The following is a 19,356-nucleotide window of genomic DNA, read 5'->3' as shown; positions in this document are numbered from 1 at the left end:
CTTGGGTAGTTCCTTTTGAGCTCATGATTCTCATTTTGTCTGATATGCACGATGAGCTGTGAGGTCTTATATAGACAGGTGTGTGCCTTTCCAAAACAAGTCCTATCAGTTTAATTAAACACAGCTGGACTCCAATGAAGGCGTAGAACCATCTCAAGAAGGATCACCAGGAAATGGATAGCATGTGACTTAAATATGAGTGTCTGAGCAAAGGGTCAGAATACTTATGACCATGTGATATTTAAATTTTTCTTTTTTAATAAATTTGCAAAAATATCTACATTTCTGTTTGGTTTTTTTTGGCAAGATGGGGTGCAGTGTATACTTTAATGAGAAAAAAAATGAACTTTTTAAAATTTACCTAATGGCTGCAATGAAACAAGAGTGAAAAATTTAAAGGGGTCTGAATACTTTCCGTACCCACTGTGTATGTAGATAGATAGAAAATTGGTGATGTGTTTAATAATATCTAAGTAAATATATTTCTAAAGATATTATTGACATGAAATTGTGACCAGATGTGGGTAAAACCAGTGAACGGTCTCAAGACCTTCGCAACCTTATTGTTGGAAAACATACTGATGGCATTGGTTACAGAAAAATTTCTATGCTACTGAAGGTCCCAGTGAGCACTGTTGGGGCCATAAGCCAGAACATAATTTCACCATAAATCGGCGACAACCAGGTGCTCTTTGCAAAATTTAAGACCGAGGAGTAAAATGAATAATCAGAAGAGTTGTCCAAGAGCCAAGGACCACCTTTGGAGAGCTACAGAAAGATGTGGAAACAGCAGGTGCAATTGTTTCAAAGAAAACAAAGAAAACAAGTAATGCGCTCAGCCTCCATGGCCTGTATGCATGCCCACCATGCAAGACTCCATTGCCGAACAAAAAGCATGTTCAAGCGCATTTAAAGTTTGCTCAATATTTAGACAAGCCTGTGAAATACTGGAAGAATATAGTCTGGTCAGATGACACCAAAATTTAACTCTTTGGATGCCATAGTACACACGCACATACCCCCATGTTTGCATGTCAAAAGGCACTGCATATCACCCCAAAAACACCATAACAACAGTGAAGTTTGGAGGTGGAAACTTCATAGTGTGGGGCTTTTTTTCAGCATACAGCACTGGCGAACTTGATATAATTGAAGGAAGGATGAATGAACAAGTGTACAGAGACATTGTTGATAAAATCTCATCATCCTGGTAGATGGCAGCAAACAAGAGGGGACATTTCAGCAGCATTTTCCCTGTCATTTCTCATTATTTCACATAACATAATTTATAGACCTCTATGGTTTGATTTCTTTGCCTATGTAGATTGGATGGGTTGTTACCGACATCTGGTGAGAATTTCAGGTCAATAGCACCTTAAGAAAAATATTTACTTGGAGAATTTGTGACATGTTCAATACTTCGTCCGCAGTACCTATATGACTAATTTCATAATTCTATGGACAAAAATTGATATACTTTATATTGTGCTCTTCAGGAGTTAGTCTTGCAACAGGTTGGAAACCACTGCTCCAGACTGTTCTCATCCTTGGACTTGTACACAACAGTCTGTTTATGTTCTAAACCATAATAAATCTCTTGTTTTACCCTTTTTCCTGCACTCTGCAAACCATTGAAATCCAATGATTTATCATCCTTCGTGTCGTCCTGCTTTTATGGTTCTCGGCGGTTGCTTCGCTTCTGCCTGTTTCCTGTTGGATGTTGCAAGATCTGCCTGCTCTACCTAGATTACAGGAGTGGCTCAAGAGATTACGAGATAGACATACAGCACACATGTATCCTGCAGACCACAGGAATGTGACGCTCTACATCTCGTTACTGGTGTAGACCCTCGTTGCTTACTGCACCAATATGGAATGGATTACACCCCCTTCGCAAACTCCCAGATAGATGATGCAAGCTTCTCGATCACAAAATTGCACGTGCGAATTCTCCATTTAAGGGCTTTCCAAAGTGACAAGTTATCCGCTATCCAAAAAAAAACCAAATTTGGGGGAAAAAAAATAGCAATTGTTTGTACTCTTACCATCAAGTTGAGTGCAATAATTAAGACATCACAGAATGTTGGTCTCAAGCCTTCACCTTTCTCTAGGAGCCAGGTCCAAATCCTAGAGAATTTGCTGATTGCTGGGGTTCTGACTGCTGCGACCCCCCCCCCCCCACTGATCCCCAGAAAGGAGCTTTGGAGCCAAGAGAACTGTTCTGAATGGAGTGGATGGAGGTGTTTATTCTTGGCCTGCACTCAATTGTCTTTGGGATTGGTACCCTGTTCTTGGGGTTTGAGACCCGATCTTCGGACCACTTGGCTCCCAGTGCTCACAAAGTAATTTACTATCTTATGGATGGGTAACAACTTATTTTTTAACTAACCCTATTACTTCATGGGATGGCACCAGTGTAGTCAAATTAAGGGTATATTCACATGATCTGCTTATAGCCTTTTTTTATTGTTAATATAGATTTGCACTTTTCATAGTTTTTTTTATTTATTCAGACATCCCTTAGTTTGATGCCTTTTTCACTCCTGTTCTCTCCTAGAGCATGCTGCATTTGGTAAAAAAAAAAAAAAAAAACCACTGACTCCAAAAATGCAATGGAGAATCAAATGTGCCTTATTAGAGTCCCCCTGTTCTATTAATCAGAGTAAATCAGCAAATTTGCTGGTTGTGAAAATCTTGATGACAACAGGGAGCCCTTTCTAACGGCCAAATGAACAACGGGTTGTTTGGACTTTATAATTTGGAATATTGTTGCTGAAATTTAGATCGTTACAGATTCAAAAATGGAAATCAAATATTCCATTTTCTAGTAGCTTATTTCTGCTTTTCTCGGTTTCCTAAATGGTCCATTATTTTTCGGATCTTTTCTTGGACACTTGTCGAGTATAGTTCCTCCTGTAAATGACAATTGCTTTTGTGGGTCTTCCCCCACTAGCGCACTTCTCTGCTCCATAGCTAATGTGGAGACAAAAATAGATCTACTCTTTATTTTCACAGCTCGCTGAACTGATGAGTTCTGAGAAATGATGTCTGAAGGGGCCTTTTGCACAAAAGCAAAATATTACCTGTCCCCTGGACTCCTACAGATCCCGAGAACAGGGCTCTATTTAGCTGGTGTTATGGTTGCACCCGCGCTCATGGTTTATCCGACTGATGGAGAGTACAGTCCCATAAATAAGCTCTTTCCAAATTTATTTATTTTTTTTACAAAAAGCTTAAATGATATTCGTTTTAAAACTTTTGTTTGATTATTAAAATAAGTCTAGTGCCCACTCACTCCATAGAGTATGCTATTCTTTATATATTTTTGCATATTGTTATGGTTGGGATCAGTCAAAGGAGCCCGTGACTTGATTAATGTCCTTTCCATTGCTTGCAGTTTTTGTGCTTTTCATTTTTCATGCAATCTTTTTCTGAATAGTGATCCTTTATTGAGCTGTATGTTGACAACTAGTGATGAGCACAAGTGTTCGTTACTAGTTTGCCGATGGTGCTCGAGTATGCGCAGAGTATCTCTGATGCTAGTGACATGTTTGCGTCCCCACAGCTGTTAGACAGCCATAAAATGTGGGGATTGCTGTGTAGTTCAGGCAATCCACACATGTTTTGTGGCTAACAGCTGCCCGAACTTGAACATATCACTCGAGCACCTGCATTACGCGATGCATACCCCGGCTCCAGGTTTTCGTGAGTCCTGGGCGAAAGAGTCTCGGTGGGCCCCTTTAACACATACCACGATTCATGATGCACAGATACCGCAGAGAAATATATATATATAAACAAAAAAAAAAGGGTAGGTGTTTTTAGCCCAGAAGAAGACATGTTTGTCCGTTTAGTTGTAGGCTTGTAGCCCAAAGTGGCATGGAAGGCAAAGTAGTTACCCATCAGAGGGAGGTTACCTTGCCGCGGTAGATGGGCACACATAAATTGGCCAATTTATGCGCTAAAAACCTTAGTTTTTTGTAAGTACTTGTTGCTGAGCAAAAAAACTATTTAGATTTAATATTTTCATTGTCAAGACGTATCTTGGTCATATGGAGTGCAGCTGCATTATCTCATATATATGTGTGTGTGTGTGTGTGTGTGTGTGTGTGTATATATATTATATTATATTATATGGACACACCTTCTCATTTAAAGATTTTTCTGACTATGAAAACTGTACATTCACACTGAAGGCATCAAAACTATGAATTAACACATGTGGAATTATATACTTAACAAAAAAGTGTGAAACAACTGATAATATGTCTTACATTCTAGGTTCTTCAAAGTAGCCACCTTTTTGCTTTGACTGCTTTGCACACTTTTGGCATTCTCTTAATGAGCTTCAAGAGGTAGTCACCGGAAATGGTTTTCACTTCACAGGTGTGCCCTGCCAGGTTTAATAAGTGGGATTTCTTGCCTTATAAATGGGGTTGGGACCATCAGTTGTGTTGTGCAGAAGTCTGGTGGATACACAGCTGATAGTCCTACTGAATAGACTGTTAGCTGCTTTTTTTCTTGCCATAATACAAATTCTAAGTAAAGAAAAACAAGTGGCCATCATTACTTTAAGAAATGAAGGTCAGTCAGTCCGAAAAATTGGGCAAACTTTGAAAGTGTCCCCAAGTGCAGTTGCAAAAACCATCAAGCGCTACAAAGAAACTGGCTCACATGAGGACCGCCCCAGGAAAGGAAGACCAAGAGTCACCTCTGCTTCTGAGGATAAGTTTATCCGAGTCACCAGCCTCAGAAATCACAGGTTAACAGCAGCTCAGATTAGAGACCAGGTCAATGCCACAAAGAGTTCTAGCAGCAGACACATCTCTACAACAACTGTTAAGAGGAGACTTTGTGCAGCAGGCCTTCATGCTAAAATAGCTGTTAGGAAACCACTGCTAAGGACAGGCAACAAGCAGAAGAGACTTGTTTGGGCTAAAGAACACAAGGAATGGACATTAGACCAGTGGAAATCTGTGCTTTAGTCTGATGATTCCAAATTTGAGATCTTTGGTTGCAGCCACCGTGTCTTTGTGCGTCGCAGAAAAGGTGAACGGATGGACTCTACATGCCTGGTTCCCACCATGAAGCATGGAGGAGGAGGTGTGATGGTGTGGGGGTGCTTTGCTGGTGACACTGTTGGGGATTTATTCAAAATTGAAGGCATACTAAACCAGCATGGCTACCACAGCATCTTGCAGCTGCATGCTATTCCATCCTTTTTGCGTTTAGTTGGACCATCATTTATTTTTCAACAGGACAATGACCCCAAACACACCTCCAGGCTGTGTAAGGGCTATTTGACCAAGAAGGTGAGTGATGGAGTGCTACGCCAGATGACCTGGCCTCCACAGTCACCAGACCTGAACCCAATCGAGATGGTTTGGGGTGAGCTGGACCGCAGAGTGAAGGCAAAAGGGCCAACAAGTGCTAAGCATCTCTGGGGACTCCTTCAAGATTGTTGGAAGACCATTTCCGGTGACTACCTCTTGAAGCTCATCAAGAGAATGCCAAGAGTGTGCAAAGCAGTCATCAAAGCAAAAGGTGGCTACTTTGAAGAACCTAGAATATAAGACATATATTTTCAGCTGTTTCACACTTTTTTTGGTAAGTATATAATTCCACATGTGTTAATTCATAGTTTTGATGCCTTCAGTGTGAATGTACAATTTTCATAGTCATGAAAATACAGAAAAATCTTAATGAGAAGGTGTCCAAACTTTTGGTCTGTACTGTATATGTGCGTATGTATGTATGTATGTATGTATGTGTGTGTGTGTAATAAATATATATATGTACATAGTTATAGTACCATATATTGCTCCATACAGAAAAATGGATCCCATATAACGCTCCATACAGGATGCTGGCCCCCATATGACGCTCCATACAGGATACTGGCCCCCATATAATGTCCCATGTAAGCTGTCGTCCCCCCCCCCCCCCGACACACACACACACACACACACACACACACACACACACACACACACACACACACACACACACACACACACACACACACACACACACACACACACACACTACCCCATGCAGGCTGTTTCTCTTCGCCCCCTCCCCTCCCCTCCCCTGGTATAATGCCCATGCAGGATGTCATTCCCATACATGAGGGGAAAAAAAAATCAAATACTCACCTCACTTCTCACCCGCGCCACCATCTCCCCGCACTGCGCTGTGACTGCTCAGTAGAGGGCGCGGTGGAAAGACGTCACCGCGCCCTCAGACCTGAGACGTCACAGTGCTGCAACCGCGGAAGAGACAGGACCTGCTGTGGAGGCACGGGGAGAGGCAAGTATTGTGCCGGGGCCGTGAGAAAGTGGGGGGGTGGGGCTTGTTACTCTGCAAACTCGAGTAACTAGCGCTAATTACATTTTTTAGAAAAAAAATTGCGTTTTCCAGACAACATTATACTTTGTCTCTACCACTAGCGGCTGATAAATATCAGCAACGCTATTTTTTATTTTTATTTTTTACTCCTTTATATAGCGCCATCATGTTTCACAGCGCTTTACATTATCATCACTGTCTCCATTGGGGCTCACAATCTACATTCCCTATCAGTATGTCTTTGGCGTGTGGGAGGAAAGGGGAGAACCTGGAGGAAACCCACCCAAATTCCTTGCAGATGTTGTCCTTGGTGGTATTTGAACTCAGGACCCCAGTGCTGCAAAGCAACAGTGCTAACCACAAAGCCACCATACAGTGCTAACCACTGCGTCCGTACAGTGTAGGGGCAGCATGGGGTCTAATAGCCATATCTCTTGAAATTTTCACTGGAGGAACCTTTTTGAACCTTTTTTGTGTGGTTGCTTAAGAAACTAAAAAAGGACTCGTCATACACTCTTTTACGCTTGATCTGCCGCCATTGCCTCAATGTTTTGTTAGAGTTGGCTTATCTGCAGGAGGAGTGGAGCAGATTGATATATAGTTTTGTGGGAAATGATTCAGGATAACTTGTGTTTCAGCAGCAGAAGGGAAGGAAGGGAGACACAGATCCATTACTTAGTGGGTAGGCGGAGCCCCATAGGATAGTTCACCTCAGATTTAAAAAAGTGACGACCGGCCCCTCCAGTATAACGGCTCCTCCTACTCCCATGTTCTCCAGTCTTTTATCTGAGGTCTCAGAGGATAGTCGCTGCCTCGGCAGCTCCTCAGAAGAGTTTGTTTTTTTGTTTTATATCCAGCGAGACCTGGACCCCCCGTGGTCTAGAGGTCTCAGGGGGTCTCTGCACTACTGAGACCCCTGACCCTCCCCTGGCGGCTCTGTGTACCCCTTGAGGAGGTCCCCACAGAAGCTTCCGGCCCCGGGGGATACAGGGCGCTCCCTGGCGGAGGCGCACACCACATCTGGGGGTCCCTGCGTGTTCCGCCGTAGGGGCTAGCAAAGGGCCACGGCGCCACACATCCCTGAGGATCTCTGTGGCGTTCAGCCGGGTAAGTGCTCTTGTGTATAAGAGTGCCTTAACGGCTGTGGCAGCAGCCGCCGTTTCTAGAAGTGTGACTGCCTGTGTGTTTTTGTCTATTGCAGACGCTGCCTTTACTGGGGGGAGCAGAGACGGAGGCCAGTAATGTTTATATGTGGCCTCACATTGCTTTTTGTATAAGCGCACATTTTTTCTTTAAGTGTTTGGCTTCCTGCCATCATTGGGGCAGGAAGCTCTCTTTATTAGCGCACGCTCTTTCTTTTCTTGCTTCCTGCCTTCATAGAGGCAGGAAGCTCTCTGTCTAGCGCGCTTTTGCTTGAATAGCGCGGGCTCTGTCGGGGGCGTGGCTTAGCGGGCGTGGCTTAGCGTCTCCTGGCTTCCTGCCGTCATATCTCAGGCAGGAAGCTCTTGGTTGGGCGCGCGCGGTCAGTCCCTGCTTCTCCTCCGGCTTCCGTGTTCCATCGGGCACCTCCTGCTCTCTGCTCCCCGTCCACCGCCACACACTCAGGAGGAGCGGTCGCCGCGGTATCGGTGAGTTCCCTCTGCCTTTGGCAGAGGTTCCCTGACAGCGTTTTTCACTTTGGCTAACCTGCTAGGGAGACATAGTGAGCGCTACCGCTTCTCTTTTGAAACTATTTACTTCGCTGACCTTAGTAGGCAGTGTAGTATTTTAGTTGCCGTGATATTAACCCCTTCTGAACAGGATGGTTCTTTAGGGTTGTTTTTTCTTTTCCTGGGGAAACACCTTGTGTTTGAGGGTGCTTTTCCCAGTTGATTAAGTTAAATTATTTGCTCTGCAGCTCTGGGGTAGCTCTCTCTAAGGGTGAGCTTTAACCCTTCAGAGCTTGAGGCATACAAAAAAAAAAAAAAATTTTGAAAACAGGCTGTGCAATTTTCACACTTTTATTTGCCATCCTTATTGTAACATCCTGGCATCTGGTGTGGGTGGCATGTCGCAGGGGCCTGGGAGTGCGGACCGCTCTCCTGATCCGTTCCAAGTTCGGTCGCACGCTTCTGATACACCCAGGCCTTCCACGACATCAAGTTCGACCCTTAGTGATGTTAAGGTGGAAGCGCTCACTCGCTCCATTGATAGTCTTTCTAGCCTCCTGGGTCAGTGGGTGTCAGCCAGATCGCATCTGTCGCCACGAGGAAAAAAGCGCCGCAGGACTGTGGCACTATCTCCCTCGCACAGCGCATCAGAGGTTTCGGTTTCACAAACGAGTTCGGTTGAGGAAATCTTTGATTCCGAGGAAGAGGATCGACGAGGTCGCTCTATTTCACTTTCAGGCCGCGTAGATGTGCTTATTAAGGACATGCGGGAAGTGTTACAGCTGTCTGAAGAGCCGGCAAGACCGTCTAAGTCTGCCCGGCTATATCAGGAAACGCGCTGTGTTCGTCCAACGTTGCCTGCGCATGAGGAACTTAACGAGGCAGTGGAGAAGGAGCGCCGGAGTCCGGATAAATGCTTCCAGGGGATGCAGTGTTTTGATGCTCTGTATCCCTGCGCTAAGGAGATGGTCACTGATTGGGTTCCTTCTCCCGAGGTGGATATATCCCGGTCTCAGTTGAGCAAGTCCTCCTTGCTTCCGGTTAAAGGGAAAGCCAATCTTCAGGATCCTCTGGACAGGAGATCGGAGTCAGCGGTGAAATCCATCTATGAAGCCGCAGGTCATGGTTTCCGAGCGACCTTAGGGGCCATGTGGGCCGGTGAGGCTTCCCTGCGGTGGTTGGATCAGCTGCGAACGGCATGGCAAGATGGGACTCTGCCTTCAGAAGTGGAAAGGCTTTTTCAGTTGATGGAAGAAGCAATGTGTCATGGCAGGGATGCAGTACTGGACACTACTTCAATTTTGTCCAAGGCTCAAGCTTCGGCCGTCAGTTAGAAGAGCACTGTGGCTTAAGCAGTGGACCGGAGATACAGTATCCAAGCAAGGTTTGCTTAGTCTTGCATATAGGGGCGGTCAGCTTTTTGGTTCGGACCTTTCGGAGCTGATGGCCAAGGACAAGGATGTTTCCCTGCCTCTAAAGAAGGCAGCTTCATCCACATCTGGCAGGTCAGGGCCCGGTAGAGGTAATCGGTCCTTTCGGACCAGGGGACGATTCGGTCAGCCTTCTTGGAGATCAGGTCGTCCTTCGTCCTCTGGCAGATCCTCCCAGAAATCTTGTACTCCTTGGAAGCAACAGTCCCGTCAGGACAGACGGGAGGTTGACAAAAGATCCGCTAAGGCTAATTGACGCCAGGGATTCCCCCGAGGGTTCTCTATTTCATAGAGTTTCATTCGCTGCCTCCAGACAGGTTTCATCAGACATGCATTCCATCTGTGCCAAGGCTGGCTGCTGCACTGTTACAGGAGGTCGACTCTCTCCTGCAGCAGGGTGTGGTGGTTCAGGTTCCTCCGGAAGACCAGGGAAGGGGTTTTTACTCCAACCTTTTTGTGGTCCCCAAAAAGGAGGACACGTTTCGCCCGGTACTGGATCTCAGAGATTTGAACATTTACGTCCGAACACTGAAGTTCCGCATGGAGTCTCTCCGTTCGGTGATGGCGACCCTGTCGCAGTACGATTTCTTGGTGTCTATCGACATCAGCGACGCCTATTTGCATATCCCTATCGGCAGGGCTCACCAGCGTTTTTTGCGTTTCGCCATAGGTCAAACCCATTACCAGTTTGTGGCCCTACCATTCGGGTTGGCCTCTGCACCCAGGGTTTTTACAAAGGTTCTGGCTCCTCTCATGGAGCTTCTTCGAAGACAAGGGGTTACGATCCTCCCCTACCTGGATGACCTGTTCATAGTGTCGCCCACAGCGGAGGAGGCGATAACAGCTCGCGACCTCTCCCTTCAGTACCTAATGGACTTCGGGTGGCTGATCAATTGGAAGAAGTCGTCTTTGGAACCAGCGCAATCCATTCTGTTCCTGGGGATGCATTTCGGGCAGTTGTGTCTCTGCCTCCTGTCAAACAGGCGAACCTTCGGCTTCTGGTCCAGGCTACGAGGTCGGCGTTGTCAATGTCCCTTCGGGAATGCATGCGCCTTCTGGGTCTAATGGTGGCAGCTATGGAAGCAGTACTGTTTGCACAATTTCATTCCCAGGATCTCCAAAATCTTATTCTGACACATTGGAATCGATCTCTGACTTCTCTGGATCGCTCGGTCGATATCTCCCACAGGGTGCGAGAGTCTCTTGGATGGTGGTTACGTCCAGAGACTCTATCCCTGGGGAAATCCTTCCTTCTCCCGAGGTGGTCGGTGATTACCACCGACGCCAGCCTGACGGGTTGGGGGGGGGGGGGGGGGGGAGTTTGGAACGACCTCTGGGTTCAGGGGGTCTGGTCGTCAGAGGAGTAGTCTCTCCCGATCAACATTTTGGAGTTGAGAGCGATATTTCTCTGCCTCCAACATTGGACGGTCCTTTTTGAACGGTCTACCGGTCCGGATTCAGTCGGACAATGCGACAGCGGTCGCGTATATCAACCATCAGGGCGGGACGAGAAGTTCCAGACTCATGATGGAGGTCTCTCGGATCTTGGTTTGGGCCGAGTCCAGGATTCCAGCAATCTCTGCGATCCACATCCCAGGTGTGCTGAATATCTCGGCGGACTTCTTCAGTCGCGAGCAGGTGGATCCTGGGGAATGGAGTCTCCATCCAGATGTTTTTTCTCTGCTGTGTTCCCGTTGGGGGACTCCTCAGGTGGACTTGATGGCGTCCAGGCTGAATACCAGGGTTCCGACGTTCATGTCCAGGTACAGGGATCCGGAGGCTGTGGCGGTAGATGCTCTAGTAGCCCCGTGGGACCAGTTCGAGCTGGTCTACGTATTTCCGCCGATATCCTTACTTCCTCTGGTAATCCGACGGATCAAACTCGAACGAATATCAGTAATCTTGGTAGCATCGGATTGGCCACGAAGAGCGTGGTATTCGACGCTGGTATCTCTTCGAGCGGCGCTTCCGTTTCCACTACCGCTTCGCTCGGACTTGTTAAGCCAGGGGCCCATTCGTCATCCGGACCTGAGGTCACTGTTTGACGGCGTGGCTCTTGAGACCGAGATCCTGACCCGTCGCGGGTTTTCGCCCGAGGTCATTGCTACCTTGCGGGCAGCCAGGGGTCCAGCTACGACTAGGATTTATCACAGAACTTGGGAATCTTTCTATTCATGGTGTTCTGGATCTTCAAGAAACCCGAGGGTTTTTTCCATCCCCAACTTCTTGGCTTTTTTGCAATATAGTTTGGCCAGGGGTCTAGCGGTTAGTACTGTGCGGGGTCAGGTATCTGCACTTTCCGCACTTTTTAGAAGGGCTATTGCCTCAAGCAGGGATGTGCGTTCTTTTTTCGCGGAGTCGCACGTCAGTTTCCGCCGCGGAGGGCAGTTGTGGCTCCGTGGCAGCTTAATCTAGTCCTGGAAGCCCTTCAGCATAGGCCTTTTGAGCCTATGGATTCTGCTAAACTTTCGTTACTTTCTTGGAAGGTGGCCTTCTTGGTGGCAGTCACCTCTTTGAGAAGGGTGTCGGAGTTGGCGGCACTATCTTGCTCGCCTCCTTTTCTGGAATTCCTTCCGGATCGCGTGGTACTTCGTACCCGTGAAGATTTTTCACCTAAGGTAGTGTCACAATTCCACATTAATCAGGACATTGTGTTGCCTTCTCTTTGCCCAAAACCTAAGACTCCAAGGGAGCGGGCCTTGCACTCGTTGGACTTAGTGCGGGCATTGAAGTTCTATCTTACAATCACACAAGGTTTTCGGAAGTCGGACTCTCTTTTTGTGATTCCGGCTGGTCGTCGGCGTGGTCAATGTGCTTCCAAGGACACGATAGCTCGGTGGATCCTTTCGGCTATCCTGGAAGCGTACCGGCTCAAGGGCGAGCCTTGTCCGGTTAAAGTTCAAGCTCATTCCACGAGAGCCATTGGCTCATCGTGGGCTTTTTGTCAGGGGGCCTCGGCAGCGCAGCTCTGCCGGGCGGCCACCTGGCGCTCCGTTCACACCTTTACTAAGTTTTATAAAGTGGACGTGAGTGCTTCCGCTGATGCGGCCTTGGGACGCAGGGTCCTACAGGCGGCGGTAGTTTGTTATCTCTTTATTGTTTATTTTTTCTTTATTCAGCGCGGTCTGCGCTCTTGCCTAAGTTGTTGGGGTGTTGGAGATTCTGCCACTATTTCCCACCCTTAAGTGAGGTACTGCTTTAGAACGTCCCACTAAGTAATGGATTTGTCTCCCTTCCTTCCCTTCTGCTGCTGAAAGTTGGATTTTGGTAAGAACTTACCTGTAAAATCCTTTTCAGCGAAGGAAGGAAGGGAGACACAGCACCCTCCCATGGCAGAAGTGTTTTTTTTGTGTTTCTAGATGCAGCGCGTCTCCTTCCTGATGACGATCATCTGGACTGGGTTTAGCGCTCTACGGCTTTTTCCAGCATCGCCAGCTCTACACAGTTGTCAGGTCCAGTGAGGTATGCCTAGGACTGTGTGTTTCTATTGCATAACCTGTTTTCTCTCATTTCTGAGCTTTCAGAAGGGGATGTGGTGTTGTCTGCTCTTCCTTAGCTTGTGTACGGACTGGATAACATGGGAGTAGGAGGAGCCTTTATACTGGAGGGGCCGGTCGTCACTTTTTCTAATCTGAGGTGAACTATCCTATGGGGCTCCACCTACCCACTAAGTAATGGATTTGTGTCTCCCTTCCTTCCTTCGCTGAAAAGGATTTTACAGGTATGTTCTTACCAAAATCCGACTTTTCATCATTTAATCCTCAGCTGTTTCTGGGATTTTCAGTCCAGTGGGCGGGGCTATCAGTGACTGACAGCTCACTGCATGCACTCTTATACATAGAAAGCTGTCAGTCACTGATAGGACCGCCCACTGGACTGAAAATCCCAGAAACAGCAGAGGATTAAATGGTGAAATCACAGGCTATACAGAGTTATTTCGCACCAAACTATAGATCGTTCAACTCTGCTCCTCCTGCTCTATAACATTGCTGCCTGTAGATTTGACTGCATTTTCATGGTGACAGGTTCCCTTTAATACATGAGCAATGATCCATAGATATAGAAAATAATTTAAAATGGGGGGGGATGTAGACTGTTCATGATGATTTTCTACCTACAGTCAGGTGGTGGTGTTAGTAGCTGATCAGAAACAATTATCCATTCAGTGTTTCCTTTCACTTCCATGTCTGGGGCTCAGTTACTGATTCCATAAAAATCACTTGCAACAAAGTTAGGTTAGACCCCACTATTTTATACCACAAATCAGTGGGGTCTGTTAGGTGCTTTTAGTGTCAGTAGGGAGACTCTACATCTAAAGAGCAGCATGATCTGAGAGCAGCATGATATAGGGTAAGAGACCCTGGTTTCAGTGATGGGTCACTTAATAAGCTGCTTGCTGCAGTTTTGATAAAAATCCATTCTCTGCTGCAGATCTACCAGTTCTCTGAATGCTGAGCTCTGTATAACCCTGCCCACAAAAGCTGACAACTTTCTGCCTATGCACAGTGTAAACAAATCAGCCAATCAGTGGTGGCGGAATTATACAGAGCTCATGAATATGGTGGACCACATGGCAGCAGGCTTACTAGTTATCTAGTGATAAAAATCAGTTTTATCACCAGGAGTTTATCCAAACTACGGCAAGTAGCCCCAGAAAGTGACACATCGCTGGAATCGGGGTTTGTCTCCATATTATGTTGTTCTCTGATTAAGTGGGAAAACCCCAATGACAGATTCCCTTAAAAAAAAAAAGCTGCAAAAAAAAAAAACCTAGTCAAGTAGCAACACAAAAACAAACTGAATTTATATAATTTTTCTTTCCTGTCCCTAAGTATATGACATGTATAGCATTTTCATTGCATGTCCTGCTGTAATTTGTGTTCAGTTTTCTATCGACTTAATTTAGTTGTAAAAAATATTGTGCATAATGTTTTTAACTTCCCCTGTTTCCACACATGCCTGACTCAAAGGAACAGTCAGCAGCTCCAGGTAAGGCTGCAGGTGTGGGACTCGGCTGTTCCTGGGACCAGCTTGCTCCAGCCATAGTTGTTGGTTATTGTGTTGCACAATTCATGAGGCCCTGGAGCTCTCACATCAGCCCGTGGTGTGTGCTGTCATGTGGCTGGGAATGCTACCAAATGTCTCCCCATGCATGGCGGGAGCGTGAAGTGTGGCCTCAACAAATATCAGACAAAGTTCATCTTTGGCCAAAACTGATAAAACGGAGCACTTATATTGAGTGAGTGTGCATGCCATGTGAAACGTATATGTGCACGCCATTGTGTCATATCGTGCGGCTGTTGTTGGGCATTAATAGGCAAGATTACCAGTGCTATAAAAAAAAAATGATATTCCACAGTGCTTTACAGATATGGATAGATTTGTGGGAAATATATATATATATATATATATATATATATATATATATATATATATATATATATATATATATATATATATATATATATATATATATATATATATATATATATATATATATATATATATATATATATATATATATATATATATATATATATATATATATAGATATTAGTACAGACCAAAAGTTTGGACACACCTCATTTTAAGATTTTTCTGTATTTTCATGACTTTGAAAATTGTACATTCACACTGAAGGCATCAAAACTATGAATTAACACATGTGGAATTATATACTTAACAAAAAAGTGTGAAACAACTGAAAATATGTCTTATATTCTAGGTTCTTCAAAGTAGCCACCTTTTGCTTTGATGACTGCTTTGCACACTCTTGGCATTCTCTTGATGAGCTTCAAGAGGTAGTCACCGGAAATGGTTTTCACTTCACAGGTGTGCCCTGTCAGGTTTAATAAGTGGGATTTCTTGCCTTATAAATGGGGTTGGGACCATCAGTTGTGTTGTGCAGAAGTCTGGTGGATACACAGCTGATAGTCCTACTGAATAGACTGTTAGCTGCTTTTTTTCTTGCCATAATACAAATTCTAAGTAAAGAAAAACAAGTGGCCATCATTACTTTAAGAAATGAAGGTCAGTCAGTCCGAAAAATTGGGCAAACTTTGAAAGTGTCCCCAAGTGCAGTTGCAAAAACCATCAAGCGCTACAAAGAAACTGGCTCACATGAGGACCGCCCCAGGAAAGGAAGACCAAGAGTCACCTCTGCTTCTGAGGATAAGTTTATCCGAGTCACCAGCCTCAGAAATCGCAGGTTAACAGCAGCTCAGATTAGAGACTAGGTCAATGCCACACAGAGTTCTGGCAGCAGACACATCTCTACAACAACTGTTAAGAGGAGACTTTGTGCAGCAGGCCTTCATGGTAAAATAGCTGCTAGGAAACCACTGCTAAGGACAGGCAACAAGCAGAAGAGACTTGTTTGGGCTAAAGAACACAAGAAATGGACATTAGACCAGTGGAAATCTGCTTTAGTCTGATGAGTCCAAATTTGAGATCTTTGGTTGCAGCCATCGTGTCTTTGTGCGTCGCAGAAAAGGTGAACGGATGGACTCTACATGCCTGGTTCCCACCGTGAAGCATGGAGGAGGAGGTGTGATGGTGTGGGGTGCTTTGCTGGTGACACTGTTGGGGATTTATTCAAAATTGAAGGCATACTGAACCAGCATGGCTACCACAGCATCTTGCAGCGGCATGCTATTCCATCCGGTTTGCGTTTAGTTGGACCATCATTTATTTTTCAACAGGACAATGACCCCAAACACACCTCCAGGCTGTGTAAGGGCTATTTGACCAAGAGGGAGAGTGATGGGGTGCTACACCAGATGACCTGACCTCCAGTCACCAGACCTGAACCCAATCGAGACGGTTTGGGGTGAGCTGGTCCGCAGAGTGAATGCAAAAGGGCCAACAAGTGCTAAGCATCTCTGGGAACTCCTTAAAGATTGTTGGAAGACCATTTCCTCCGGTGACTACCTCTTGAAGCTCATCAAGAGAATGCCAAGAGTGTGCAAAGCAGTCATCAAAGCAAAAGGTGGCTACTTTGAAGAACCTAGCATATAAGACATATTTTCAGTTGTTTCACACTTTTTTGTTAAGTATATAATTCCACATGTGTTAATTCATAGTTTTGATGCCTTCAGTGTGAATGTACAATTTTCATAGTCATGAAAATACAGAAAAATCTTTAAATGAGAAGATGTGTCCAAACTTTTGGTCTGTACTGTGTGTATATGTATGTATGTATGTATGTGTGTGTGTGTGTGTGTGTGTGTGTGTGTGTGTGTATGTATGTATGTATGTATATATGTATGTGTATAGATAGAGAATTCATTCGACATATTTATCAAGCACTGTGGAATATATTTATTATAATTATATATATAATAACATTATATATAATTTTAATAAATATATTCCATATATATTTATATTACACACAGATGTATAATATATTTTTTATATTTTGGTTTGTTTATGTATTTGTGTGTAGATGTGTATATATAATTTTTTTTTCTTACATATACAATTTTGATTTTAACAGATCCAGTGTCTAAAAGGCCACAGGGGCCTCCAAGGCCAACACACTTTTGATGGGATCCATATTGTCAATCATATAATTGGAGATGACGTGTCCTTCCATTCCTCTGATGAAGACTTTGCCACCAGCTCACTACAGCCGGAGGGTGTTCACTATGGCCTGGCCAAAAACCACAAAAAGATGGTTTTGCTCCCTTCTGATTTGGACAGCAGTGATAGCGACCCAGAAGAACTAGCCATCATTACTGATTCCAATGGAGTGGTCCCAAAGCAAATTGGAAAAAGAACAGAGTCTTACTCCACTACGGTTTAAACATCACTGTGACTTTATTTATTTTTTTATCAACCAGACGGTCATGACAATGAATTGTTACAGTACGTGGACCACCTTACAATCAGACCTGACTGACCCAGCATGTACAGAACTTCCTCTTGCCTTCACTTGCCTTTTGCCAAAAGTTCATCATTGCCATACGCTAGACAAAGACTCTCAATGGACACGTTTGTCATAACAGTATTATCAGAAAAAAACTATTTCTTTGAATGTTTCTACTTTTTCAATCAAAGCAGGTGTTTGCTCACATCCTTACCTGATGGAGACCATTTCTGGTGATGCGTCTGGTCATCCTTTCTTTCACCTGTATAAAAGAAAAACGTGCAATATTTTACCTACGCCTGTTGAACAAATTATTTTATTGGTTAATGTGTGGACACATTTATGGGTGACATATCGCACATCATTTGATGAAATCCACCAGCTCGTCGGTGTGTGAAAGGCTGAAGACTGACAAGTTGCAAATATTACTCATAAGTTGGTCATTCAGTAGCTGTCGGCCAAGGTTGCTGCCCGCTCACAAGCGCTCCTGACCCTCCCACCCCCTATCCCCCCATGCATTTTACATACTCAGTTCATCCAAGCATTCATGTTCTCTGAATAGTGGGGTGTAGGCCGTTTGGTTCTTAGAGGAGACCAACCACCTACGAAGGGTGTTTGGAAATGATCAGGCATGTTGAAATTCAACATGTCTAATCCCTTTTCTCACTGGCTGAACATCAAATATACATCAGATGCTCAATTAGTCCCACCGAAATCTAAAGTTTTGGCCGACTTGGGTCTGTTCCGTGACCACCTGAAGTTATAAAACATTGCTTTCGGCGTCATATCTGATGTTTAGTATTAAGGGTTTTTGTTTTGTTTTTTTTAACCTGTAAAGACACTAAATCCAGTCTTGCATTGAGGCGCATATAACACTCCACAAGTGAAATGTAAGTACAGTATGGTGATCAGGTAAGGGGTAGGAGCTGATCTTGGGGTTCATGGTTGAGGATGGGCCTGTACACTGTCCTCACCCTTATGTCAAGACGAGCTGTGCAAGTAGAGATCAGTGTTTAGCTGCTCATTTCAAGAAGTGCATACGTGGACTTGGCCAAGTTAAAGTGAGTGTCCAGTATTAAAAAAATAAATGAAATAAATTTAAAAAATTCAGAAATGGCGCCACTTTTGCCAAATGGTGGTGTTTGGTATTGCACGTAATCTTCATTCCCTTTCAAGCAAATAGCGCTTGTCTGTGATACCAGACAGCCGTATTATTCAGCAGATCTGTTCCCAGTTTGCCATTCCAATATTTTGACCAACTCCCATCTCCTCCGCTGTGTCTCATATCCTCGAGGACACGAAGAGTTTATATTTTAGTCTTTACTGCTACAGTCATCCAATCTGTCGCAGATTATTTTATGGAAATGCATCTAAAGATCACTGTGCAGAAGCATCAAATTGTCTTAAAGCTGCAAAATGAGACCAAATGTTGTCAGTGATATATTTTTCTTTTTTTTAAAGCCTTTCATTTTTTTTTTAGATGTGTGTTTCAATGTTATTAACAGGTCAATTAATGTTACTTGTGAGATATATTGTACATAAATATACATATTTCATGCAGAAGATGCACAACGCACATCATCCTTTTATACCTAGAATGTAAATGTTGAATTATAACCGATCCTGTACAATAAGAGGGGAAAAACATGGACGTTTCTTTGTAAATAGAATTGTTTCCTGATCATGCAGAAGAACACTAATCATATCTCTGTGAAATAGCGCCAGAACCATACATTGCATTTCACATTAAAAATGTCATCACTTAACAGATGCTTGATAAAACACTATTGACGGAAATCTTTTAACATTATATATATATGTATATGTAACTAAAATAAATTTTTTTCATGATTTCAGTCCGTGCTTGGTCTTTATAAATTTTAACTGTTGTCACTTAAAGTGAATCCGTCATCGGATTTTTGCTATGTAATTTGAGAGCAGCATGATGTAGGGGCAGAGATCCTGATTCCAGCGATGTGTCACTTACAAGGCTGTGTTGCTGTTTCAATAAAATAAGTGTTATCAGCATGAAATTCATGCCATGTAGTCAACTGCTCTG

The 19,356-nt window shown here is 44.3% G+C and overlaps 1 protein-coding gene across 7 annotated transcripts in view; it reads left to right on the top strand.

The window, feature by feature from the left end:
• Positions 1-19,153, top strand: part of EVI5 (ecotropic viral integration site 5) — a 156,216-nt gene extending 137,063 nt beyond the window's left edge. For 6 of the 7 annotated variants that reach the window (XM_073643196.1, XM_073643195.1, XM_073643192.1 and 3 more), the window contains one exon: positions 16,926-19,153. In XM_073643196.1, coding sequence (XP_073499297.1) covers positions 16,926-17,234 — 309 coding nt within the window. In that variant the 3' untranslated portion in view covers positions 17,235-19,153. Of the gene's footprint in view, positions 1-14,397; positions 14,417-16,925 lie in introns of all 7 variants that reach the window. The other variant, XM_073643197.1, reaches the window with a different exon arrangement.
• Positions 19,154-19,356: the final 203 nt, after the last annotated feature.

Source organism: Phyllobates terribilis, unplaced genomic scaffold (genome assembly GCF_046119375.1).
Source record: "Phyllobates terribilis strain yellow unplaced genomic scaffold, ASM4611937v1 Scaffold_8__6_contigs__length_399053987, whole genome shotgun sequence".
NCBI classification, from domain to species: Eukaryota; Metazoa; Chordata; class Amphibia; order Anura; family Dendrobatidae; genus Phyllobates; species Phyllobates terribilis.
This window is presented reverse-complemented; position numbering and strand designations above follow the sequence as displayed.